At 37.5% G+C, this 27,894-nt stretch overlaps 1 protein-coding gene across 1 annotated transcript in view; it reads left to right on the forward strand.

Annotated features, from left to right (window-relative positions):
• The first annotated feature begins 5,753 nt into the window (after window positions 1–5,753).
• itgb5 (integrin, beta 5) overlaps window positions 5,754–27,894 on the forward strand; it is a 43,640-nt gene continuing 21,499 nt past the window's right edge. The window contains exons 1-10 of the mRNA XM_053626956.1: window positions 5,754–5,958; window positions 6,128–6,213; window positions 7,684–7,891; window positions 8,014–8,263; window positions 10,698–10,866; window positions 11,626–11,787; window positions 16,940–17,035; window positions 17,137–17,226; window positions 19,054–19,188; window positions 23,413–23,842. Of these exons, the coding sequence (XP_053482931.1) occupies window positions 5,877–5,958; window positions 6,128–6,213; window positions 7,684–7,891; window positions 8,014–8,263; window positions 10,698–10,866; window positions 11,626–11,787; window positions 16,940–17,035; window positions 17,137–17,226; window positions 19,054–19,188; window positions 23,413–23,842 (1,708 nt within the window). The 5' untranslated portion in view covers window positions 5,754–5,876. The remainder of the gene's footprint in view (window positions 5,959–6,127; window positions 6,214–7,683; window positions 7,892–8,013; window positions 8,264–10,697; window positions 10,867–11,625; window positions 11,788–16,939; window positions 17,036–17,136; window positions 17,227–19,053; window positions 19,189–23,412; window positions 23,843–27,894) is intronic.

The following is a 27,894-nucleotide window of genomic DNA, read 5'->3' on the forward strand; positions in this document are numbered from 1 at the left end:
CCAAATCTATTGCAAACCCTTACCAGAAGACTGGAGGTTATCATAACAGCAAAGGGAGGACCAACTGTGTGTGGATGCCTGTGTTTTTGGTATGGTCACATATGGGTGTGATGATCAGGTGTCCACTTTCTTTTGGCCATAGAGCACATTCTTTTGTGAAGAGTAGACTGTCTTTGTGAAGCTGAATTTTAGTCTGTGTATAGTTTCTCTAATAATTAGTTGCTTGTTGTAGTACAACTAAAATTTTTAATGGTTGGGTGGTTCAGTTAGAATGCCGGAGCTTTTATGGTCTCCTATGTGGACTATAAGCTGTAAATGAAAGGTTATCGTCAAACTGAATACTCATTTCAACAGGAAATTTTGTCGCTTTGCTGGGCCATTTAACCACTGGTTGCTCATTAGCATTGGTTGTAGTCCATGGACAAAATGAGCTTTAACCCAATGAACAGTATAGATAAGTGCATTACTGCATGCTGGAGAAACTCCAAATAGGTTGGACACAACTGGACATATGGACATAACACCAAATTGAAGTACATAACTCCAAATGGGATGGGCATAACTACAACCCAAAATTACGAAAAAGTTGGGACAGTTGACTGTTTACCGCTGAGTAACATCACCTTTTCTTTTAATAACACTTATTAAGCATTTGGGCGCTGAAGACACCATTTGTTTAAGTTTAGCAAGCTGAATTTTCCCCCATTCATCCATTATGCATTTCTTCAACTGCACAACTGTATGGGGCCTTTGTTGCCTTATTTTGCACTTTATAGTGTACTTAAAGTATACTTCATCCGGGCAGAATGTGGTTTAGTATTGTCCTGCTCTGGATGGCAGCATATGTTGCTCCAAAATGTGTACGTATCTTTCTGCATTAATGGTGTCCTCACAGATGTGCAAGATACCCATGCCATGGGCACTGACACCCCCATAACATGACAGACGCTGGCTTTTCGACCTGACGCTGATAACAGCTTGGATGGTCCATTTCCTCTTTGGCCCGGAGAACACAACGGCTGTTTAGTGCGAAAACTATTTGAAATGTTGACTCGTCAGACCACAAAACACGATTCCACTGTGCTACTGTCCATCTCAGATGAGACCGAGCCCAGAGAAGTCGACGACGCTTCTGTACAGGGTTGATGTATGGCTTCTGCTCTGCATAGTAAAGCCTTAACTTGCATCTGTGGATGCAGCGGCGAATGGTGTTGACTGACAAAGGTTTACCAAAGTATTCCCGAGCCCATGTCAGGATATCCATTACAGACTCATGACGATTTTTAAGACAGTGACGTCTGAGGGATCGGAGATCACGTGCATTCAGAAGTGGTTTTCGGCCTTGCCCTTTACGCACCGAGATTTGACCGGATTCTTCTAATCTTTTAATTATATTGTGCACTGTAGAAGGTGAAATACCCAAAAATCCTACCAATTTGTCTTTGGGGAATGTTGTTCTCAAAGTGTTGGATTATTCACTGACGCATCTGTTGGCAGATTGGCGAGCCTTGACCCATCCTTGCTCTTGAAGGACTAGGCCTTTTTTTGGAGGCTCCTTATATACTATGATTAGACGATTGCCTCACCTGTTTCACATCACCGTCTTATTTCAACTTGTCACATCGCTATTAGTCCTAAATTCCACCTGTCCCAACTTTTTTGGAACATGTTGCATGCATCAACTTCAAAATAAATGTTTACCTTCAAAAAAAAAACTATGCAGTTGATTAGGTAAAACATCAAATACCTTGTCTTTATACATTTTTTGTTTAAATACATGTCAAAGTACATTTACAAATTACTCTTCTTTGTTTTTATTAGCATTTTCCATACTGTCCCAACTTTTTCAGAATTGGGGTTGTACAAATGGAAGGGACGTAACTCCAAATGAAAGGGACATTCAGCTATTGGTTGTTAAGAAGTCTGGTGGGTTTCCTGTGGGTTTTTTGTAATGCTAGGTTCTGTATTACTCTCATTTTTAGTGGAACAGAATTATCTGATAAAATTTTAAATTGTGTTTATTTTTTTATTGTGTGCATTCAATACATGGAGTAAATTCACTTATTTTATTTAAATAATCTAAAATATGTATAGTTAAACAGGCTAGATCTTGGTTTGAGCCAAATCATAGTCTAATGTAATTCATTCATCTTAAAATGTAACGTGCTTAAAAGTCTAAAAATATGTTTGCATGAAAACTGAAATAAACTTTGTGCTCTAACCTGTGAACATTTACACCAGCTGAACAGACAGATTTGCTCATTTTCAGAAATGTTAAGTGTAATCTGTCAGACTGGGTCTGAGCTCCACAAATATTTGGTTCTATTCTCATGTGTTCATTAGAAAGAGAAAACAGTTTTCATATACTTTAATCATTTATCCTCAGAAAATAAATTTAAATTATTAATAATTCGAATAATAACTCCGATGATAACATCATGTTTTAAGTTTGAGAAATGGCTGCCTTGTGATACCTTACTCTTACCCAGACGTGCACAATGCAGGAAATTGTTGTCCCATCCAGGGCCATTTTCTGCCAGAAAGACATCTTGGTAGCCTTCCTGATCAACATTTTATTTGTCCATTTTACTTTTCATTTTACTTTTCACTTACAGTGGTGCTTCAAGATTTGTGAACCCCTTAGAATTTTCTATATATCTGCATACATATGTCCTTTATAAAGAATAAATAAACCATAAATAAGTCCTAAAAGTAGACAAATAGAACCCAATTAAATAAGTGACAAAAATATTATACTTTGGTCTTTTTAATTATTAAGAAAAATGATTTAATATTACATATCTGTGAGTGGCAAAACTATGCAAACCTCTATTATTAGCAGTTAATTTGAAAGTGAAATTAGAGTCAGGTGTTTTCAATCAATGGGATGACAATCAGGTGTGAGTGAGCACCCTGTTTTATTTAAAGAACAGGGATCTATCAAAGTCTGAACATCACAACACATGTTTGTGAGAGTGTAGCATGGCATGAATAAAGGAGATTTCTAAGGAGCCCAGAAAAAGTGTTGTTGCTCATCTGGTTGGTAAAGGTTACAAAACCATCTCTATAGAGTTTGGACTGCACCAATCCACAGTCAGACAGATTGTGTACGTATGGAGGAAATTTAAGGCCATTGTTACCCTCTCTGGGAGTGGCTGACAGACAAAGATCACTCCAAGAGCAAGATGAGTAATAGCCTGTGCGGTCACAAAGGAACCCAGGGTAACTTCTAAGCAACTAAAGGCCTCTCTCACATTGGCTAATGTTAATATTCATGAGTCCACCATCAGGAAAACACTGAACAACAATAGTGTGCATGGAAGGGTTGCAAGGAGAAAAAACACTGCTCTCAAAAAGAACATTGCTGCCCATCTGCAGTTTGCTAAAGATTACATGGACAAAACAGAAGGCTACTGTTGATGAATGAGACCAAAATAGAACATTTTGGTTTAAATGTGCAAGTTATGTTTGCAGAAAGGAAAACACTGCATTCCAGCATAAGAACCTTATCCCATCTGTGAAACATGGTGGTTGTAGTGTCATGGTTTGTCTGTTTTGCTGCATCTGGGTTAGGACAGCTTGCCATCATTGATGAAACAATGAATTCTGAATTATACCAGCAAATTGTAAAGGAAAATATCTGGACATCTGTCCATGAACTGAATCTCAAGAGAAAGTTGGTCATGCAGCAAGACAATGACCTTAAGCACACAAGTCGTTCTATCAAAGAAAGAAGAATAAAGTTAATGTTTTGGAAAGGCCATGTCAAAGTCCTGACCTTAATCCAACAGTAATGTTGTGGAAGGAACTGAAGCAAGCAGTTCATGTGAGGAAACCCACCAACATCCCAGAGTTGAAGCTGTTCTGTACTGAGGAATGGACTAAAATTCCTCCAAGCTGATGTGCAGGACTGTTCAACAGTTACCGGAAACATTCAGTTACAGTTATTGCTGCACAAGGGGGTCACACCAGATACTGAATGCAAAGGTTCACATACTTTTTCCACTTACAGATATGTAATATTGGATCATTTCCCTCAATAAACAAATGACCAAATATATTTTTTGTCTTATTTGTGTAACTGGGTTCTCTTTATCTACTTTTAGGACTTATTTAGGTCATATTTATGCAGAATTATAGTATTTTTTAAAATAAACTTTCAAGCACCATTGTATTTTTCTTAATTAACAACTGTTCATCACTTCAATTTTGTTGGTCGTGAATTCACGTAAAATTTTAAAACGCTCTGGCATGACTTGCTGTACATTTGGTTGTACACCAGAAAAAATAATCACTGCGATTTGAAGTGTAGGACTTTTATATTTTCTGAATATAAATGACTGTTTAGATTAAAATGTCAATGTTTCATAGCCCTAGGTCAGGGGTGTCCAAACTTTTCGCAAAGAGGGCCAGATTTGGTGAGGTGAAAATGTGTGGGGGCCAACCATTCAGCCTGACATTCTTTGAACCTAGGTAGTTAAGGCCATGAGTTTTCCATAATATGTCTGGTATTTCATTAATCAGCACAATAAAAACAGTTAGAACTAATTGCCAACCTGAGTTATACAGTTATCTACAGTAGCTAAGCTAAAACAACAAAACACGACATAAAGCATCAAAATTGAGCAGTGATACGCAAACGCGATATTTATGTAGAAAAGTTTTATTCTTTATACATTTTAATGTCATAAATGTCAGCCAGATATTCAGTTTAGTTCAGTTTACGATAGAATAGCTGTAGTAAAGCGCTGCAGCAGCCTATTTAGGCTACATAAACATTGGAGTTAGACCAGGAAGAAAGTTAACAACATGCCGCAATTTTGTGAAACAAAAGTTATTAGTGGTATGCTTTGAGTGTAATAAATAAATAAATAAATAAATAAATAAATAAACAAGTGAGGTATTAAAAACAGTGTGATCTGCATTCACTTCTGTGAGACCGCAACAAAGGCCAATAAGCGAGATCCACAATAGGTATACAATACCACTTCCAATATCACTGCTGCAGCTGTGGCTTTTGTGCACGTTTAATGAGGCTCACGTGACCGCCGACTCCATGCGGAAATAATCTCTGCTTTCGAATTTAACAGTTGGCTCAAATCCAAATCACTTCCTGTAGAACATCTAGTGCACTAGTTGTAGAAGTGGTTGGTTGCGTTGGCCCTAGGTGGCGTGACCTAGTGTGAAACAGACCTTAGTTTTAGCCATGCTTACATTTCCTACCTAGTATAATGTTGTTGTTGTTGTTTTTTTTAAGGCTACATGAAGAACTAAATACACTCGGGTCAGTAATCAAAGGTATTGTAGTAATATAATTATGAGATGTTGTACCCTGACCCCAGATTATAATAATAATAAAAAAACTCCTATATTGTAACAAGCGCAGTGGAGAGATTGACACGGCGCTGTGGTTAAACATGAGCGCCTCCTATCTAGTGGGCGGAGTTAATGAAACTCCGTCTCCAAACTTCTGCAGTGAAAACAGCCGGAGACTTGGATCTGTATTTCACTGACTATACTTTCTTTCTTTCTTTTCTTTCTTTTATTTAAAAAAAAGAAGCACTTGTTGTGTTCAGGATGTGTTTTGCACGTGTTTCTGAAAGTGACATGCAGTTCATGTCGCTTATTTAACCCTAATGGAAATGCCCGACGGGAAGGCGATGAGCCGATCTGGATTAAACCCTGTGCATTACAAAGAGCAGTTTCTCTGCGGGTTTGTTCAGAGAGAACTCGCCACTTTGTTAGATCTGGGATGGACCGAGAGAGGAGTTCTCCACTAAGTCATCTAAGGGATAACGATTACTGTTGGTGATTCAAGCCAGTTTGTTTCAGATTTTACTAAGAGGTCGCCGCCTTTCTCGACCTTTACAGCCATCATGTGGAGTTTTCGGCTTTGTGGCCACCTCGCAGTTCTTGTAGCCGGCATTATACTGCACATCTGTAGTCACACAGCCAGAGGTGAGAGCTTTCCTCATTACGAGATGATTTAGGTGCCCACTTGCATTTTGTATCTATTTGAAAGAGTATCTCTAACCTCATGTCTGCTTATGCTTATAACAAATATATGTATATATAGAGGCTCGTTAGATGTGTGTAACGTCTTCATGTTTTTTTTTCCGTGGTGTAGGTCTTAATGTATGTGTCAGTGGCAGTGCCACATCGTGTGAAGAATGTCTACTGCTTCACCCGAGCTGCGCCTGGTGCGCCCAAGAGGTAAACAACCAAATGACACAAAGTTCACGTTATAATGATTCACTTGTAGTAGCCTATAGATACACACTCACTCAGGACGGGCAAAAAAGAAGTACTAACCTGTTCCTTGGGTGATACATTCTAGAACAGGGGTTCTCGAACTTTCTACAGTCCTGAACCCCTTTAACTGTGATATACACTTCACAAACCTGTTCCAAATATGATCCATCTACTCAAATATTAGGCTTGTTATTCAAATATGTACACACATTGTAGTGCTATTTATTCCATCCATAGATCTTTTAATTCCGCTTGAAATGTCCACAGAGCAAACACAGGTTCGAACCAAGTTGACATTATTTATAAACATACTTGTGTTTGAGTTATCGAGGTTTCGATTCAATCCATCCATGTCAAGTGCCCAGTCAAAGAGGTGTATATAATAACTGTAAAACGCTAATAAATATAACAGCTTTGATAATGATGGGCTGTGATTTCTGCCACTGTAACAAAGTAAAAGTGACAGACCGCCTGCTTTGAGTTCCTGGAACCCACTTTGACATCCACTGCTCTACAGGACATGTTTTGTATCTGTAGTATGTATGTTTTAAATGGTAACATGAACGTAGTGTACATTTTCAAATGATTTAAAGTATATTGTTGAAACTTAAGGCCTACTGATGTACTTGTGTTTTTTTTTTTTTTTAAATTAGCTTTTAGAGTAAAACTGTAAAGGTACATTTCATACACATTTCTAGGTAAAATATACTCACTAAAGGTACAAAACACGGATGCTAGAGGGTACCAGTCCAGTGACAAGAAAGGTACAGTTTGGTAACTTTATTGTTTTGTATAGACGAGTGTATAGATGGTTGTACAACATATTGATAACAGATTTTAGTCATTATCATGATATTACTCATATAAGAAGATACTAGTGTATGTGTGAGTGCAGTATGCAAATGAGATGGCAAAGCAGTCATTACATGTTGTATTCTATGCTGTGAGTATTCTCTGATTTTTATTTATTTATTTATTTTGGTTGTTTTAGTTTTGACTGACATTCACATTAGCACAATTTTTAGGTATATTTCAAAGCATACTGCCCTCACGGTATGTTGCACCAGAATCACATTACTAGAGATGCAATGAGCTGTCACTGAATGCAGATTGTCTTAAAACCCAATTCAATCCTGCCTCTGATGTTTCTAAGTACCTGGCAACAGAAGCTTGCACAGATTGGTTACTAACATATCAGTGCTGGATCAGTATTGGGTCTCAGCCAAGTTCTGATATGCCTCCTGCAGAAACAACTGAACTAAAATGATTGAAATTCTTTGAGCTTCTGAAGCTGATGCACAAGAATTAGTGGTTTTTCATAGGCATTGATGCAGCAGTGCTTAGTGGCTGTTCAGAAGCTGTCATTAAGCCTGTTCTACCCCATACCTTCTCCCTGCAGCAGGACCAACTAACAGCTGTGTTGTTTTTTAGAACTTTGGAAGGGGAAGGACATTCATGTCACAATGTGATTTGAGCCAGAACTTGCTGAAAAGGGGCTGCAAGCCTCATTATATTGAAAACCCAAGGAGTTTCAGTTCCATCCTCAAGAACAAACCCTTGAGCTCCAAAGGCTCAATGTCTGCCCAGTATGACGTCATCCAGATACAACCACAGAAGATTTCACTCAGTCTAAGGCCGGGTATGGTTTTTGTGTGCAAGTATGGATGGATACGGGATTTGTCAAATGTCTTAATGTGTATACTTGATGGAATATCACTGCTTGGAGACACTGATCAATGTGTGTGTTTTAAACTTATTCAGGTCATCAGACCTCGTTTGAGTTGCAGGTTCGTCCTGTTGAGGATTATCCTGTTGACCTGTACTACCTGATGGACCTCTCGCTGTCCATGAAGGACGATCTGGATACCATTCGCAACCTGGGAACAAAACTGGCTGAAGAGATGAAGAAGCTCACTAGTAACTTCCGTCTTGCTTTTGGGACGTTTGTGGATAAGAACTTGTCTCCTTTTTCGTACACCGCTCCCAAGTATAAGGAGAACCCCTGTAACGGGTAAGCAAAAAAGCCTTCACACGGCAGCACAAGCTTTTATGCGAAGTTTAAAGCTATTCTTTTGTAGTGCTTTATGATTAAGTAGTGTTGTCCTGTCTTCCCTTATGCTTACATGTGATAAGCAAGAACATAACCCAATTAACAAAGTGGGTGTGCTGTAGATTCCCTCTAACTTGCTATTGAAATGTATCCGTTTCAAAGGAAGGCAATAGGACTATTATTATTGCACTTAGAGCTTTTGCTTGATACGGGTCAGTGGTTTAGGTGGAGCTATATGAATATAATTCAGCACTGCAATCACTTGCATTTAAATGCCTTCTCACTTTATATACAATGTCTAATACCAGCGTTCAGTTATTGACGGATTCAATTTCTTTCGCAGTAGACCAAAAGATCTACTTTCCTGCCATTGTGAAACTTAAAACAGGAAGTAATGTGATCAATTCAACCAATTACATAATTCCATGTCTAGTCATGGAAGTGGGTTGTTTCAGACATGGTGTAGACAACACCAGAGTTCACTTGAAGCAAATCTCAGAACATCATTTTTCAAGAAAACCAGCAGTCAGTCCTCTGTATCAGGGCTGAATTAGAATATAGCAACTAAAAATTTCTGAAGGTCCAGTTACACAAAATTCCTTACTTACAAAAGTGAGGATGAACAGCTAACATGACTGAATGGATACAACACTTACCTTTAAATGCTTAATCATTAGTGGTTAGCTATTCAAGCAGTTATCCAACGTTTAATAGTGGCACTCTCACCAGAGGAATTATCAGTTTGAAGCTTGAAGCAAGGAAAACAAACAAGAGAAGCAAGGAAAACTTCTCTGTCCATTTGTCCTTAAACATTCTGTTTTCATCATTTGTTCATTTGTTGAAATGAAGCCATGTCATCAATTCACTAATCAGACAAGACAGGGTAAAGACGTGAAGTTGAAAATCTGTGACAACTCTTCTTTCTGATGAGCTTGCCTTCAGCTAAAATGTACATAAATGCATTGGATCTGCCTCAACAGAAGCCTGCTATAGAAGCCAAAGTGGTTCATATTTAGAAAACTCTGAACTATGGCTATTTTGCCGTACATTGAATGGCTCTGCTACAATTTTACTTTTGTTTGGTCCTCTAAAATACTTTGCTGGGTCTGTATCAGACTGCAGCCTACTAGTTGATTGTCACAGGAATACAGCTTTCACACGTGTCCAAATGTGCAATGTGCACCACTTGGTGTGGTGTGAAAATGTTCTAGAAGTTACGCCTGTAACTAAATGTGTTGGTTAGTAGAAATAAATGATGTAGAGTAAACCTGTCACTTTGATCACTTGTTACATTTAGATTATTTTTGTGCAATGTCAGCATGGAACAATCTTATTCTTATAGCCATTTTAAAAAATGTATATACAGTATTAAGTATGTATTAAGATGATGGGCTTTTAAATACACATATTGCCCAAATAGCACAATGCAGTGATCCAGGAAAGCAGACAGACTGCACATTTGGCCCTGAGGGGCAATTACATTATTGCCAACATGCATCAGTGCCCATGCAGGTTAGTCCTCTATTGTGATCAATTGTGGGTGGCACTTAGTGTTTTGCCCATAACACACCTCTGCCTAGTATAATAGTGACTCTGTGTAAATATATTTAACTACACCTTTGTTAAAACACATCTCTGTGCTTAGAATATAGTTGAACTAAGAAATCTACAGTATATACCACCTCATACATGGTAAAAGTACTGAAATTCTTTTCTCAAGTAAAAGTACAATTATTAAACTAAAGAAATGCATTAGAAGAACTACATCTTCTTCTTTGCTAAAGTTAAAGCAGAAATCTATAAACTCTTAAATTTACTAAAAAACTGAAAGAGAAAAAGACTCCTGCTTCAAACCCCACACTGATTATAGTTACTGATGGTAAATCAGTGCCCTGTTCACCAAGGAACCCAAAAAATGTCAAAAAACATTAGTTAAGGCTAATCAACAGCTTCATTCCTAATCTCTCAAATGTTAGCTAGCATGATGATAAATTAGCTGGCTACCTTGATAAATGTAAAGTATTAGGTTTTAGGTCTCATTCTAGTACATGTTTTAGTTACATGTTTTTAGGAATTTAAATATACTCTGAAACTGTCTGATGCTAAAAAGTAATTAAAAAAAATTAATATAAAGAAATATAGTGATTCAGTGAGTAGAAAGTCGAGATTTTTCTTTAGATCTGTAGAACTTGTGTAAAGTACATGCACTTAAAAATCAGACTTGAGTACAGGAACAAAGTAACTGTACATTGTTGCCTTATACTTCTGGCATACAGGAAAAATAGTGGAAAGTGTGTGAAATCTTTATGTTAAAGATGAAACATTATAAGAAATGGATTATTCAGGAATCCGTGGTAATGAAACCTTTTCTTGGGGTTTCTTGATGCCTTTGCAGATACAAGCCATTTCCAAACTGTGTCCCCTCCTTTGGGTTCCGTAATCACTTATCTCTGACTGACAAAGTGGACCGTTTTAATGAGGAGGTGCAGAAGCAGGTGGTGTCACGGAACAGGGACGCGCCTGAGGGTGGATTTGATGCTATTTTACAGGCTGCCGTCTGCAAGGTCAGTTATCTGTCATGACGGACATTCTGTCCCTCTGTCTCCCTAGAGTGTTTACACACTGAATCATATCCTAGCCCTAAAAGCCAAGTAGTGATCATACACTTGATTTGTGCAAACCTTGTTGGAAGAGTGAAGGTTAAAAGAATTGTTTGGTCTATGTGGGAGTTGCTCACTCGTATCCGTTTGTGATATTGGTTTGCGCTGCACAGTCACTTATTTCTCTCCCTGGTAAAAAGGTCAGGTTTGTGTAGCTCTGTGAACAATGACTACATTTTGCCTTTTGTTTGTATGTTCTTCATGTCATCATTTGACCAAAGCACATGTTATTTGTCCCTTTGTTTTTGTTCAATATTTTGTCTTTTTTTTATTAATTATTTTTGATAAAAGTGGTAAAAATGGTACAGTTAAATAGGTGGCTGTTTTCTTTTGTATTTATATAAGTTGCTTAATATTTTTGTTTACGTAGCACATTTTAAGAGGTCTAAAAGGCTGTGTCATGTACATAATAACGTTTCTTGTATTTATATATATATATATATATATATATATATATATATATATATATATATATATATATATATATATATATATATATATATAAAATGTGTGTGTGTGTGTGTGTGTAAAAATTTTTTTTTCTTTTTTCTACTCTGAATCTTTCTTACAGTTTTTATGATTTGTCTGTTCATTCTTTGCAATTTGCTGGAAATAACAGATCAGAGTAGGGTCTAAAACTACTTTCTTTTCATTTTATGCTAGGAGAGAATTGGTTGGAGGAAGGAGGCCTATCATCTGCTGGTCTTTGCTACAGATGATGTACCCCACCTGGCTTTGGATGGCAAACTGGCAGGCCTCGTTCAGCCTCATGATGGACAGTGCCACCTGAATGATGAAAACGAGTACAGCGCTTCAACCAAGATGGTAGGAGGTGCCTCATTTTAAAATTCGAGCATAATTGCTTAAATCTGGTGAACCAAATGGCAGTAAAACATCTGTGCTGTACGGTTTTTCATGGGCACATATGAACACCACTTGTTGAATTAAGACTTTCACTAAATACGTTTGGCTCTTGCTGGCTTACTCTCCAGCTGGGATTGGAATTATTTTATTAGATGCACATTTAATGCCCCATCACTTTCCTTGTTTGCTATAAATGCTTGAGGTAAAGGGACAAGTTCGCTTGAAAAGTTATTTTCAGTTCACATGTGAGGCCTGTGGTGTGCTAGGGAATGGTGCAGAGAAAATTGACTGACTAGTGGAAGCTCACTTTAGTTTATTTTAACTACTACAAATCCAGAAATTACTGTTTAATGCATCTGAAGGATAGTAGTCTTCACTGATTTAGGGGTGGACAAGTCGTAGCCCGGGTACCTGGAACAAGCAGGTTTCAGGCGGGTTTAAACCATGCTGCACAAATCATTTTGGCCTCCCAGCACGAATCACGACACCTGATTCATTTCAATTCTTCGCAAAAATTCTACTCTAAAATATTACTGCTATCAACAGTTCCTATAACAGATGGAATGCATGGCTAGGAGATTATTTGAAACAATAATAGACACGCAGCAGAAAACGGGCGTAAGAAAACTTCAGACTTTGGAGGTCTCACTGAAGAGTATTCAGATTGTTTACCATTAAAGGGCAGGAACACATAACTGTAAGCCTATTTGCATGGCTGTAACTAAGTAATTATTTAGTCTCTCCCAGTTTATTTTGCGCTGCGCTGATCAGTGGGTCGAGCACGTCTTGTGTCTCATGCTAGGAGGTCCATCATAGTCCACGCAGTTCGTTTAAAGCCTGCCCTGTCCAGTGGGTGGCACATATTGATTGGTCCACACTGTGCTGTTGAGTGGGTTGCACCATGCTACCCAGTGGGTTGTGCAGGTATTTGGTCCGCACTGCAGGTTTCTTCAGAGTAGTTCAGTTTGGACCAGCTTTTGAGTTGTTTGTCTTCCCATGGTAAGCTATTACTTTTTAGCCTAGTTAATTACAGTTCATGTGCATCCAAAACATGGGACTGGTCAGCACATCAGAGCTTTTATTAGCTAATTTAGCTAATGGATTTATGATTTTTCCACCCCTGTTAAATATAAACTTTTGTTCTCTATATTACTTGAATGAGTCTGAGTCTGTTTTAGTACATTGTTTGACTTTTTAAAATCTTCATAAATTTAATTGAGGTATAAGTAAATAAGATTATCATTGCATGGCTCACTGATGTTCTCTTGGTACATATAATTTCAAATTGTAGTTAGTCGGATAAAGGCAAGGCAAGTTTATTTGTATTGCACATTTTCAACAAGGCAATTCAAAGTGCTTTACATAAAACAAGATCAGGCTCTTTCTGTTTTAAAACTCATGAAAGGGTCAAGATAAAGGCAAATACATTACACCACAACACAATGTAATTTATTTCATTTAAAAATGTTATACATACACATTTACATGCATACACATTGGCAATTGCTTAATTATCTTGCACATATGTCTATGAATGATAACTTTAATAATAAAATAAACTAGTTGGAGTAAATATATATATAATATAATTTATTTTTTTTTTTTAAATTTTTTTAACTCCAACTGGTTTATTTTATTATTAAAGTTATCATTCATAGACATATGTGCAAGATAATTAAGCAATTGCCAATGTGTATGCATATGGGGGTGTGTATATATATATATATATATATATATATATATATATATATATATATATATATATATATATATATATATATATATATACATATATATATCCCTTCCAACGGATCAGTGCCTTATCGATGGCGGAAGGGTTTGCGTGTGCTACTGACGCTGAGAGCTATGCTGTCGCCAATACGCATTGGACAAGCGCGGCGAATTGACGTCCATTCCTGTTGTATGCTGACACAAACGAAATCATGGCCCTTATTCCCCGGAGGCCAGCAAGCACCTACCTACGGCAGCGGGAAGAAAAGCTCAGTGGCAGAGGGTGCTAAAAATCGCCGGGTACATTTAGGCTGCTTACGGACTCTGAACCTAGGAACGCTAAATATTAGAACTATGAGAACGAATGACAGACTTGAAGAACTAATGCTTGAACTTGAAAACATCAATTGGGATATAATAGGTTTGGGTGAAATTGGCGCAAGGATGAAGAAATTTTGAAGCTGAAAAGTGGTCATATCCTTTACTACAAAGGCAACACATAAGGTAGAACCAATGGAGTAGGATTCCTAGTAAACAAAAGACTAAATAACAATGTCATTTGAAGGAATATCAGATCGAATATCAAAACTCATGGTTCAGCTAACCAAAAGATATACAATGCAAATCCTGCAGGTGTATGCACCAACTATTAGTCATGTTGATGAAACGGTCGAAAGATTCTATGAAAATATTTGTATGCACCACAATAATACCACAAACCATTTCAAAATAATAATGGGAGATCTCAATGCGAGAATTGGCGATCATCGAGAGACGAAAATTACTGGTCAACATGGTTTTGGAACAAGAGATGAACGAGGAACCAGACTAGTCGAATTTTGTGCTTCTGAGCAGCTCTACATTATGAATTCATTCTTCAAAAAGAAACCGATAATGAAATGGACTTGGAAAAACCCAAATGGAGGAAAAAGTGAAATCGACTATATCTTATCAAACAAAAAGGATATCTTTAAAGATTGCTGCCCTATCAACCGATTCAATGTAGGGAGTGACCATCGTCTAGTACGTGCTAAGCTAGGAATAAACTACCACAAAGAAAGAACAAAATTAATTCAACAAGTATCAACAAAAGTCAGTGCAGAACAATTATTCATAAAACAAAAATACTTTCAACTAAAACTATCCAATAGATTTGAAATTTTACAAAAATTAAATGATCTGGACATTTCATCTCAGAATGAGGCCATCACTCAAAACCTGTTAGACGCTGCATATGAGACGGCTCCACCTACGAAATGCAATAAAACTCCAAGGATATCGACGAAAACCAAACAAATGATGAACAAGCGAAGAGAAATGAAACAATCCAGAATAACTGACAAAATCGAATATGTGGAACTGTGCAAAACAGTCAGGAAATGCATCAAATCAGACATTCGAAGGTTTAATACTTAATTAATCACCAAAACCCTAGAAGAAAATCTCAGCCTGAAAAAACTGAAAAGACGACTCATATTTGCCAAAAAACTCATACCATCACTGAAACTGGAAGATGGCTCCCACACAACAACCAAACAACAGTTGATGGATAGAATAAAATCATTCTATTCAGATCTGTATAATGATGGTACCCTATTACCCGACCTACCCAATCCATTTGAAATGGTCCCTGACATACTAGCAGAAGAAGTTGATTGGGCTATTAAAACAACTAAGAATGGAACAGTGGCAGGACCTGATCAAATCTCAATTGAAATGTTGAAAGCAGGTGGAGAACCCATAGTTAAAATACTTGCTAACCTTTTTACTACCTGTCTCAACAAATATACAATACCTGACCAATGGAAAAACGCCGATGTCATACTACTGCACAAAAAAGGAGATGCTAAAGACCTGAAAAATTACCGTCCAATAAGCCTTCTATCTATAATTTACAAAATTTTCACAAAAATCATCAACAAAAGACTTGAATCATCACTAGATTTTGCACAACCACAGGAACAAGCTGGGTTTAGGAAAAATTTTAGTACATTAGATCACATACAAGCCCTTCAACAGGTCATTGAGCACCACAATGAGTTTAATCTACCAATTTGTCTAGCTTTTGTCGACTATGAAAAAGCTTTTGATACTGTCAAAACTTGCTCAATACTTCAGGCCCTACAAAACCAAGGGATCAATCCAGTTTATATAAAAATCCTGTTCGAAATCTATAAAAATGCAAAAGCTACAATTCAGTTAAATGATGATAAAGTGGAAATCAAAATACAAAAAGGCGTCCGCCAAGGAGATACCATATCGCCCAAACTTTTTTTGGCCTGCCTAGAAGAAATCTTCAAAAAACTTGACTGGGAGGACAAAGGAATCAAGATCAATGGCTCCCACCTCTCCAACCTACGTTTTGCCGATGACATAATTCTATTCTCAGAAACCCCAGAAGAACTACAACTACTACTAGACTTAAATGAAGCAAGCAAATCATCAGGGCTAAAAATTAACCTACAAAAAACCCAAGTTATGTTCAACAATAGGGTTCAACCAATACCAATTAAAATACAGGGAAAACTATTGGATCAAGTAAACAGTTACATATATCTAGGTCAAAACATATCAGTGGAACTGAATGGCCTTGACAAAGTCAACAGGAGGGCAAGATCAGGATGGCAAACTTTTGGCCGCCTCAATTTCATCTTCAAACACAACTTTCCTCTATGTCTCAAAAGAAAAGTGTTTGATCATTGTGTTCTCCCTGCTCTTACATATGCATGTGAAACGTGGACCTCAAATACTAAAATAATTCAAAAATTAAGGGTCACTCAACGAAGCATGGAATGCCGCATGCTTAACATATCGCTATTAGACCACAAGACTAATGTGTGGGTGAGAAGTCAAACCAAAGTAATGGACATAATCAAAAGGGTGAAAACATTAAAGTGGAAGTGGGCAGGACACGTAGCAAGAATGAAAGACCAAAAATGGACGTCTGCAGTCCTAAATTGGACTCCACTGGAAGCCAAACGCCCAAGAAGACGACCTAAGGCCAGGTGGGCTGATGACATCAGAAAGTTCGCTGGAATCAATTGGCAACAAAGGGCACAGGATCGTAGTTGGTGGCGGCATTCAACAGAGGCCTACGCCCTGCAGTGGGCCGAGAACGGCTGAAGAGAAGAGATATATATAAAAAAACGGTTACAACTCGCTCCCACAACGACATTTTGTCACGTGTCCACTTTTAATAAGATCCTTCAGCTATTTTGAAAGGAAGTGGATGGAATGGGTCCTGTAAACAAAGCAAGAGAACCCGAAGAGTGGTCATTTCCTTTTACAAACTGTTGGACAAGAAGAGTAATGTGCTTGTAGTGGAGGGATGAATGTATTTAACATGCTCACACATGGCTTTCTATATGGTTTTTCTCCTCAGGACTACCCTTCATTGGCTCTCCTTGGGGAGAAACTGGCTGAAAACAACATTTTCCTGATTTTTGCAGTGACCAAAAGACATTATGTTCTTTATAAGGTACTGTAAGTTAATCAGCTCATAATGCTTGGTAATGTATCTTGAATAATGCATTATATGTTGGTATTTTTTTTAAATGCCTATATATTTTTTTCTTTTAGAACTTCACTGCATTAATCCCAGGAACTACAGTAGAGATTCTTGACCAAAGCTCAAAAAACATAATACAGCTGATTGTCACTGCCTATAATGTAAGCTTTTTTGACTTTTTTTGTAACGTGTGTGGTTGAAAATCTATGAAAAAAAAAAAGTTATTTTAACATAAGAGAAATACTATACCTACCAGTAATGTAGGTTACATTTACATCATTAAATTTAGTCAGCCCATGTAAGTAAAGCTTAATGTAAAAATCTAGGAGTATAGGCTAAGGTAGCAGTATGCACATTTTAACTTTCCTTTTTCCTTAAAAAAAGTATTTTTTTTCTGATCAAACCAAAGGCTACCCTAACTGTACAACCGCAGAATTTACAGTTACTAATCAAAGTTAGCTAGGCCAAAGAAAGTAGTAAAAATGTTAGTTAAATAACATAATTTAAAACAATAAAGTGAACATGTGCTTAACTTTAAGTTGAGTTTTATTTGTATAGTGCTTTTGATGCAAAATATTATCATAAAACACCTTCACAAAAATCTGGATGTAAATTTAGATCCTTAATGAGCAAGCCAGATGCAACAATGGCAAAGAAAATCTCCCTGAGACAACATGAAGTCAACATGCTTAAGGGATAGTCTCACACACCGTTGAGTGTCTGGTAGTCAGACTGGTGCCGCGGTCACACTAGGCTTGAAGCATGCATATTTTTGTCGAACATTACTGCGAATATGGGTGGGAACAGGATATATCATCATACTTCAGTGCACTGAAGTTTTTATATATAATTACGTTTTACAGCAGTAAAATGTCAGACAATATTTTAAGCAATTAAAAAATAATTTGATGTTCTCATCTGTTAAATATACCATCTGTTCCTGTTTTCAATGACACCACAAACCAGGCAGACTCTCTTTTTAAGTTGTTTTTATAATCTTTCAAAGCTGTGTTGTAAAGTAAAGGACAGCTCGATACTGCTAAAATTAGCACTTCTATTTTTGAATTTCTTTTTTTATAAAAAAATTTTTTTACTATTACTATTACTCACGCAGTAAGGTCGCAATCATCTATTAGTCACACGTGTTCACTTAATACGATTACGCAGGTCAGAGTTCACCAAATTTGAACTTTCATCACGCAGCATAGTACGGAAGTTCTACGCATGATCTTGCGTTTCTGGTCTGCCGTTTTCGGATGCGTTTGAATGGAAGTCAGTGGAGCGCTAACGCCTAGTGTGACAGCCGCATGATGATTAAGAATTGCCCTGATGTGTACTACTCAGAAGTACAGGACAAGACCTGTGTGATCTGGTCTTTGTGGGTAGTTTGTGCTTTTCTAACAATTATCACATTAAGCTGTTACTTCAAAACACCCTAGTGAGAATAGTGCAGTGCATATAAAATCGCCTTTACACACACCAGATGTCTGCGCTCCCCTTTTTTGGCCAATTTGTAAATTCGGGGTCCCCAGGCTCTTAGAATGTTGTTGTTCTTATTAGAGTGGCAATAAGATCTTAATGCCCTGTGTTTCATGTAATATATTTGACTAGATTGTTTTGGACCAGTGGAACCTGATGTTTACAAAAAGGGGAGGAAAAGAACACTCCTATTATGTGAAGTAGGCTGGGTAGATAATACATTTTTCACAATTTGACCACCAGTTTACCTAACGTTTCACTTTGACTGTACTTTGAGATGGCAGGCAGTCACATGTTGATCACATGTTGATGTGAATAGCATAATTTGTGAGGCCATGTTACTACAGAATGCACCTTATTAGTTTATCTGGTCGCTTCAAGGATTTTTCTTCATGGAACCAAATAAAGCTCTATACTTGAAATTTGTAGCTATATTTGAGAATTAAGTAACATAACATACAGTACCTACCATTTAACAAACTTACTGTTTTTCGCTTCTCTATGTGTAGAACATCCGCTCTAAGGTGGAGCTGAGTGTATGGGATCATCCTGAGGACCTTAGCCTGGCCTTCACTGCCACGTGTCAAGATGGCAAGCCTCTTTCAGGCCTGAGCAAGTGTGCTGATTTAAAGATTGGAGACACGGTGAGATAGATGTTGCTCATCAGTTATTGCAGTTAAAGTTTTCATTCTTTCTTTCTAGTTTTTCTTTGCCTCGAGCAAGAGTTAAGTGTCAGATGAGTGCTGTGACATTAATTTGAGCATGAACTTATGATCTTAATTTAGACTTTGGCAAGATTATTGTAGTAAGCGCTTAGACAGAGCCCCATCCTGAAACCTTAGTTGAAAGAGGGGAGGCGGGGGTAAATGGGCACCATTTTCTGGCCATACACTGAAAATGAGAAGGTCAGACATGCCTACAGTGTACTTGGACCTTTGAAACGAGTGATTGAGAGGATTTAAACTGGTTGTTTGTTATTTGTATTTTGTATTTGATCCTGGAAGATGTTTCTTGTAAATTATGGACATATGGCACATCCAGTGGCTAAAGGTTTACACTTACCATTAGGTCAGAGCAAGTACCAAAATATGTTGACACCATCATTGTTGTGGTTTTCTGCAAAGCTAGATCTGAGTAATGTTTTGTCAATTTGGCTCACTGTATTTTTCACTGTGTGTTCATTTGGCCAGTGCTAGCTGTTCTGTGCCTTCATGCTGATAAGTGAATGACCCTGATCAGCCTGCTTAGAATTGTAACTGTCTCAGTCAGCATTTCTTTTTCAGTTTTGGTGTTTCATTTATTTGGAATGAGGACAATGTTAAAATATCTGAGGGAGCTGTAATATTCCTGGCACTTTTTGAAATTATTGTAAATATTAGATATAGTACAAGCTTATCAACTATGTTTTAAAATAGTAATAAATTTACTTGAACTGGCTCAGAAATATCTTAGTCGAATGGAATGTTTTTGACGTCCAGATGATTACACAAATTAAAAACCTCTTTATTCTAAATATTGTTATACCACTACTTGGTACACACCACCACACAGTGAGTTGGCCTCCAAGGATTCATCCCTCAAGCTCTTCAGTATCCCTTCTCCTGTTTCTTTAACATGACTGAATGTAGGCTAAGACCAAAAAAAAAAGAAAAAATAAAAGAATGAATAGCCTGAGTGAATGGTAAAGCCCAACATTGCCTAACCAGTGGAATAAGCTTGGCTCCGTCTGTCTTTTTCATGGGGGAACCATGGAAAAACGTGCCAGATTGTCCTCTAAAGCAGAAAACAGCATAAGCAGGAGCTCATGTGTCATTTGCAGGCCTCTAGCAGCCTCTCTCAGGAGCCTGACACTGCATCTCAATGGCCTTGCACAAAAGTAGAAAGTCTTTTCTGAGTGGAGAAGAGCCTTGGTAACAAGCTCTTGCACGGATTCCAAAGTTAAGCTTGGATCCTTTTCACCACAGTAGGTTTCAGTCTGTGAGTCTACTAAAAGCCCTATACCTAACAGACTGAACTAATCCTATAAACAATTGGTAAGATGCTACATTAATTTATTGTTGGATGTATTTTGCTTTTGCATGTTTTTTAGGTCCAATCATATTTCATATAATGGTTAAAATGCTCACTTTTTGTATCTTATTTGGTCATTTAGCCCATTTAATGTGATTTTTAGTGATTTAAACTTAATAATAAAAAAAATAAAAAAACTTGTCTATATATACATACATACATGATATATAATATTGTGTGTGTGTGTATGTATGTTATAGTTATAATTAAAATGTCATCACACTGGGATATATAATTGAAGGTTAAACTGAAATAAATAGCATGAGCCATGGTGCTCAAAGGTTTCATGGTGATGTATATCCAGTATCTGACCGTATTGCTTTTATTAAATCATATGATTGAGATTACTGTCTAAAACCCAATAGCTTAAAAAAAAAGTATTAATAATGCTAACTAACATAATTCACTGTGTTTCAAATTTACACTAAGATATATGGCCAAAAGTATGTGGACACTTGACCATCACGTGCATAAGTGGGTCTTTCCAAAACCGGTGCCACAAAGTTGAATGCACACGATTGTGCACATTCCAAAATCTAGTGGAAAGCCTTCCCAGAAGAGTGGAGGTTATAACAGCAAAGGAGGACAAAATCTGGTATGGACTGAATAACCACTATAATATAGTGTACATCTGAATGAGTGGAAAATGACTCAAATAAATTAATATGATGGTACATAGTGGCCCTATTGTTCATCAAATTTAATCTTTGCTTTGATCATAAGGTGATCTGTGGAAATTATTTAATTCCATGTCTGTAAAACGTTTGAGACTGTCTGCTTTAGAGCAGTATGAAGCTTTAGGACCTTAAAACAAAAGCTGTTCTTGCTAGTGACTACTGCTAAACCATTGCTTTTATCTAGCCTCTTTGTACATGCTCAGACATGGGGTCAGACACATTGCAGTCATTCACTTTTTCTTTTTTTTTCTCCCTAAAATCGAATCTGCCATGAGGAAGTAACCCAGTTAAAACATGCATAGTCTAGAGAAACGGTAAAGAAAGGAAGTGACCGTTCAGCTATCACGTGCCTATTTCTGTCCTCTCTTTACTCTATGCACCTACAGCACAATTCATCTGTCCATCCACCCTCCTTTGCTTTCTTTCTTGTATCCCTGTCTCATAGATGCTGGCATTTCAACCATGCTGTGCCCTCGTGATTCATATACCCTGCTAATCCAATTCTGCATCTTATTAAATTTAAGAATATGTTAAAGAATCACTGCTTTTGTTGAGTTTCATCCACTCTGATTTTAATTAAGTGTCCTTGTGACTCACCATCCCTTGGCTCTTTAGTTATCATTTCCAGTCCATTCCATTTACATTTACATTTAATTTATCATTGTCATTTAAGGATAAATATCTAGTTTTTGTAGATTCATAGCAGAGGCTTGGTATCTCTGTGGTAGAGCTGGGCAATATGATAATATTGTATAGATGTCACAATGCTCTTCATTGGTCTCCAAAGTAACAAGTAATTGATTGGACATTAAAATCTGTACAGATTCTTTCAATAATTCCTCATTTTATTTGTCAAATTAAATTAAATATAGTTCCTGAATGTGGCACTACAGTTTTGCTAGTACTTTTCTTAGCAAGCCAAAATGTCATGATGTATTATAAAATGTGAAAATCTATTGAAAACTGTACAGCATTATAACATCATGTTTGCCTTATTAAGGAAATGCGGATATCAGGGTTGCCAGATTAGATATATTTTTAATCTATTTAAATTTAAATTTTTCACAATTACTACTCCTAGATCAGTTCTATTGCAAAGCATTTAATTTTCCCTGTACAGAATGAGATTGAATGTATCATACCCTTCTTATGGCTCTGAAAATATCCATGAAACTGAATCTGCTGTCTGCTTGGTTCAACTGGCAAGCTTCATCATGCATCATGCTTAAAGATATATACACACACACACACACACACACACACACACACACACACACACACACACACACCCACACCAAAGCACCAAAAGCTCAGCTCATATTGAGCCTGTCTTCCCCTTTAATTTGTAGGTAGCAAAGGGAAGGCAGGCTTTGTGGTTTTGAAGATGTTTTCTTTCTCTAACCCTCACACCTGGGCTTTAAAGCCACCTTTAATATATGTGTGATTGATTTTGTGGCAGCTGTGTAAGGTTTGTGCAAACAGCCACATTTCATCCAAGCTGTAGACCACTGTTTAAGAGTTGTTTAATAAAGTCTGTTTGTGTAAACGTATCCTAGTTTATTTGGTACAGATATTCATAGTTATGACATATGTGTTAGTAAAACTAACACAAATTGAATAGTTTGAGAAATTAACTGAATTCCTCTATGCAAATCATGTCTGAACAGGCACGGGTAGTGTCAGCTGTTTATCATGTCAGGACTTCCTTCCTTAATCAGACCAGTCACAAGGGTGTGGTTCCTGTCATCTGCTGTAATTATGTGTGCATTATTTTGAACTCATCAGTTGGAGAGCTGGCCCTGATACCTCACACTGAGGACATATTAAGATCATGCATACGATACTAAGGCAGACAAAGCTTGCCTTTACCTTCAAGTAACGCATCCCTTAAGCCAATGTATTCTTCAAACTGTGTCATAATGAATTATTGCTTCCTTCCAATGTCTTTGGACATTTTTTTTATTTTCATGCTTTGAATCATAAGTAATTAGTTGTAGTTTTAATTTTGTTTATTTATTTATTCACTATTTGGCCTTCTTTATTTGAACCTAACATGTATGAAATAAAATATTTTGTTAAGATGCCAACTTAAAATTGAAACGGAACTCCTCTCTGCTTCAGGTCTCCTTCAACATAAGCGTGGCTGCCCATAGCTGTCCTCCTCCAGGCACCCAGAAGAGTTTCACCATTAAGCCTGTGGGCTTTAAAGATAGTCTGGAAGTCTCTGTGGATTATCAGTGTGATTGCAACTGCACGCGCTTTGCTCAGGCAAACAGCATCCACTGTAGCTATGCGGGCACCTACACATGCGGCACATGCCACTGTAACCCAGGCTACCATGGCAAAAACTGTGAGTGTGAGGAGGAAGAAGTAGGTAGCCTGAACCTCGCTGCCTGCCGTGAAGCTAAAGGCAAACAGGTGTGCAGTGGGCGTGGGGAATGCAGCTGTAACTACTGCCGGTGCTATGAGTCTGAGTTCGGCAAAATCTACGGCATGTACTGCGAGTGTGATGACTTCTCCTGCGCTCGCCACAAGGGCATTCTTTGTTCAGGTGAGTGATGTGGAAGCTTCAGAATATCTACTCTGAGCAGCACTTCTGTAAAATGTTGTTGTGTGGTAAACATTTGAACATTGATGTCTGATATTCCATGGCATGTATTATTTGTGATTACGAAAACATGGAGTCAACATTAAGAGCAAAGAACCTGCAATAAGGTGTGTCTGAACCTCTCTTGAACTCTGCTGTTGTGTGACTTGGCTTGTGGCCAGAGTACATAGTTGGAGAAAATTACAGTAACCAATGGCTGGAATTAGTGTTTCAGTACAGAAATAAATCTTTAAGTCAACAACCAAATTTCAGAAAAACACTGTGGGCAATTTTTTTTTTTTTTGATGCAATAGCAGTGCCATCCCGGGTGTATTCCCATCTTGCTCCCAGGGTTCCTTGTTGTGATTGACTGCCATATTGGTCTTTCCTAATTAAAAACAACAACAAAAAAGAACTGATTGTAGTATGTGTGGAGAAGGTGATGTGCACGTCACAGGCAACACATAAGATGATGTTGAAGCAGTCTTGTGACACCCTGATATGTATTGATGGGAATGAGACGGGTTCTGAAGAGAGTCATGTGGTCCTTATTTATTTATTTATTTATTTATTTATTTAATTGGAGTGCTTTTTAAGTGCTTAACCAATATGTAATGGGAAATGAACACAGAGGTACACAAGGTCTTAGGTTTAGATTAGCAGCCATACCCTCTTGTACCATACTGTCCCTTTATGTACACTAACTCAAACTAACTCCTGTCTGAGTTTTAGCTTCATGTTTATTTTGGTGCCAGCCTATGTGTACTTTGAGGAGGATTTGTGTTTTGATTTGTGTAAAGACTAAGGTGTCTGCTAAAGGCTTTAGTTGCAGTGTAAATGTTAAAAGACACAAATCTTGTGCATACATTTGTTATAGTAAGCCAAATGTGGATATGTTCTGTACTTTTCCTGTTGGTTTGGGATGTTGTGTGTTGAAATGGTGGAGAATTGATATGGCACTGTGCCATCACATTGAATGAGTCAAAGCAGAACAGTGAAACAAGGGAGACATGTTCAGTCAAAAGAGTTAACATCATTACTCATTCAGCTGAACACTCAGTGTGGTTATATCCATCCAAAAATGTTTTTGCATCCCTAAATGAAACATCTTCCTGCTTTTTTTTAAAAGCAAGTTAAAACGGTTGCTCTGCATGTCAGTTCTCCACTGCTCAATCCCCTGAATTGCTGTGTGAAGTAAAGAGGGATGCCCTTATACCAGCTGAGAGCGTGCAAGAAAATTCCTCTGAAGCCCAGTAAATATGACAGATGGTAGAAGCTGCCTGTTAGCATCCTAAATTGCCAAACTCAAGTCCTTAGTGGCCTCCCACACAGAAGAATGCCCACTATGCCACAGTGGGAGCTTTGTAACAGGCTGAATTCTGTTTATCTGTGTGCACAATTGCTGCTCTATAACCTATAAAGCTCTGTGTTTTCCTTTAGCCAGAAACTGCCAGCTTGGCCAACAAAATGGTTATTTGTTAGGCAGTAGGCTGCCGGCAGGCCTGTACAAGTGCCGATGAGTGAAGGAGCGTTAATTAAATGGTAGCAGTCCAGCAACTCTCTTCCTGCTGCCTCACCCATCACAAAACTGTTCTCCCATTGTAAAGTCTTAATGACTCTTTCCCACCTTTCTGCAATGGGGAGCTAATTGTCAGGAATGCTGTAAACTCCTTGATAATAATTTTGAGAAAGTTAGCGTTGATGGGAAAGTTCTCCATGCACTCTTGTTAAATGCCTTGTTAGTGTACTTTGTGGCTTTTTCGGTTTGGCTTTGCTCAGATGAGCCTGGCATAATGTTGTATAAGAGAGAAACAAGTTTAGTATAAAATCCCTTTCTTTAGAACGTACATAAAGTAAGCCAAGGTTTGGCATATGGCAGGATGTCCAATTGGATGTCATTTTACTGCCGTCTTTTAGTTACAGCTCAACTCTATATAAATGTGGCCATTTGCAGTGCAGTTATGGTGAGATATAAACAAATCGCAGTTTGACTGTAAATTGACTGAAATAAAAGGTCTTCAGAGCACTCTGGACTGAAAGGGCTAACCAAAACTGAAAATGCAGTACTCAGCACTTTTGTTATTATTAATGAGCTTTTTGAAGTACGTGGCTGCTATAGGGATTCTTGATGAAGTAGGGATCACAATGTTTTGGTTTAGAATTGAGAATTCTCACTGATGATTGTCTGTCATAGCTACATTTTCCTAGCAGCTATTTGTGTGTGACCGCTCGTCTGCATTTGAATTACTGATTTACTGTGACATTTCACTCGAATAGTAATGAGTAAAAATAACTCCTATTTAGCATAAAAGTTTCATTTTTGGAGGACTCACTGACCTTGGCAACCTAATACGATTAAACATAAAGCAGCAATATTAACAGCGGGGTAAATAATAAACTGTTAATCATTAAATGGAATCTTTCTGTTTTTCTACCAATTGCACCTTATAAGTCACGAGCAAAATCGGCTTACGTACTCTGTGTAGTGTGTCACTGGCGTGTTTTGAGTAAGACAGTGCGTGCAGTCATGTCTCACCCACTCCATTCATACTTTTCATACATTTAATCTTTCTTTAGTAGTTGTGATTACGTTCTCTCTTTTCTACCCCAAATCAAACACCACATTTTTTCTATTTATTTCTCATTCATTCATTCCCTATTCATCAGTATGTGCTGCAGGAGCAAATATCACAACAATTCATCTCTAAACACACCAAGCCAGCATTATATACACGTGTGACGCATCCTGAAGGTGCTTGTTCATCCCATTGGAAAAGTGCTGTTATATAAATGAACAACAAACAATAGCAATATAGCCAAGCCTTACCTTGTGTTAATCTTCATGTCATTTCATTTGAAAAGCAATCAGTTAATCCAAAGGTGCGCTCTGTTGCACAGCTGTCCGAGGCTTGCTTGCTGTCCATTTTGCAAGAAGTACAAATGTTTCCATGTCCTTTTCCTGCCCCCCCCCCTCCCCCGCAAAGTATTAGCTACCATTTGCATATAATATCAAAGTTTACCAAGTTAAATTGCATCTATACACATGGGTTGTTTTTTGTTGTTGTTGTTTTTGTTTTTTTGACGCCAACGCTCACTGGAAGACTACCTTACCCATCATTACCGATCAGAACTACAGCAAACTATGGCAACTCAAATTGCTCAAAATACACAGCATGTTTTTTCTCATGGTAACAGAGTCTGAAGGGCACATTGAAGAAAGAGTAATCAAGCTAGCCATGCGGTAAGATTGCTTCAAACTGAATTTCCAATAAAAATGACTTAAAATTGAGTTCCGAGTGACCATTATTAATAGTTTGAAAGTAATAGTTTTTTGATTGTGTTTAAAAACTTAATTAATGACTTTAAGCAAAACCTTCTGTGCTTTATTAGACAATTTTGAATAAATGAACAAGACATTCTGTAGAAGTAATCAGTTTTAATATTTCAAAATTGATTTACCCATATACCGTTAGTTACAATAACTAGCTGAAAGAACTATTGCTAAATTAGAACACAGTCTTGAGACTTGACTTGGACTCCACCTCAAAGTCTTATGAACATGTCTGCACAACATTAAACACTCACTACAAGCAGGCATTTGGATCATTCTTCCGGAGACTCACTGTGCTTAAGGAATGTGTATGAGGTCATGTGGTATAACATATGGTCATTGGTCCCAGAGAATTAGGGTAAATGGTGATGTTCTGATTTATGCAGTGGCTGCCCTGCAGAATCAAGGCTGTTCTTGAAAGGAAATGCATTGAGAAATGAGTTTGCAGCATTATACAATTCATATTTATTTTTTTTTTTTATGTTTTATTTTTATACAAAAATGTAATGTATCATCAACGTGTAATTGAAAAGTACAAAGTAGCCAAGTAATCCCACTGTTTTAAGTCCAACATTTCAGTTGAACAAGAAGTAAAACCAATAGCATCAAATGGGTGAAACAGGGCAAGTTTTTTGCCCAAAACCCATAGAATTTTGGTGTCTCCCTAAGAATTAGTAAGACCACT

This window comes from Ictalurus furcatus, chromosome 6, assembly GCF_023375685.1.
Source record: "Ictalurus furcatus strain D&B chromosome 6, Billie_1.0, whole genome shotgun sequence".
Taxonomy (NCBI): Eukaryota; Metazoa; Chordata; class Actinopteri; order Siluriformes; family Ictaluridae; genus Ictalurus; species Ictalurus furcatus.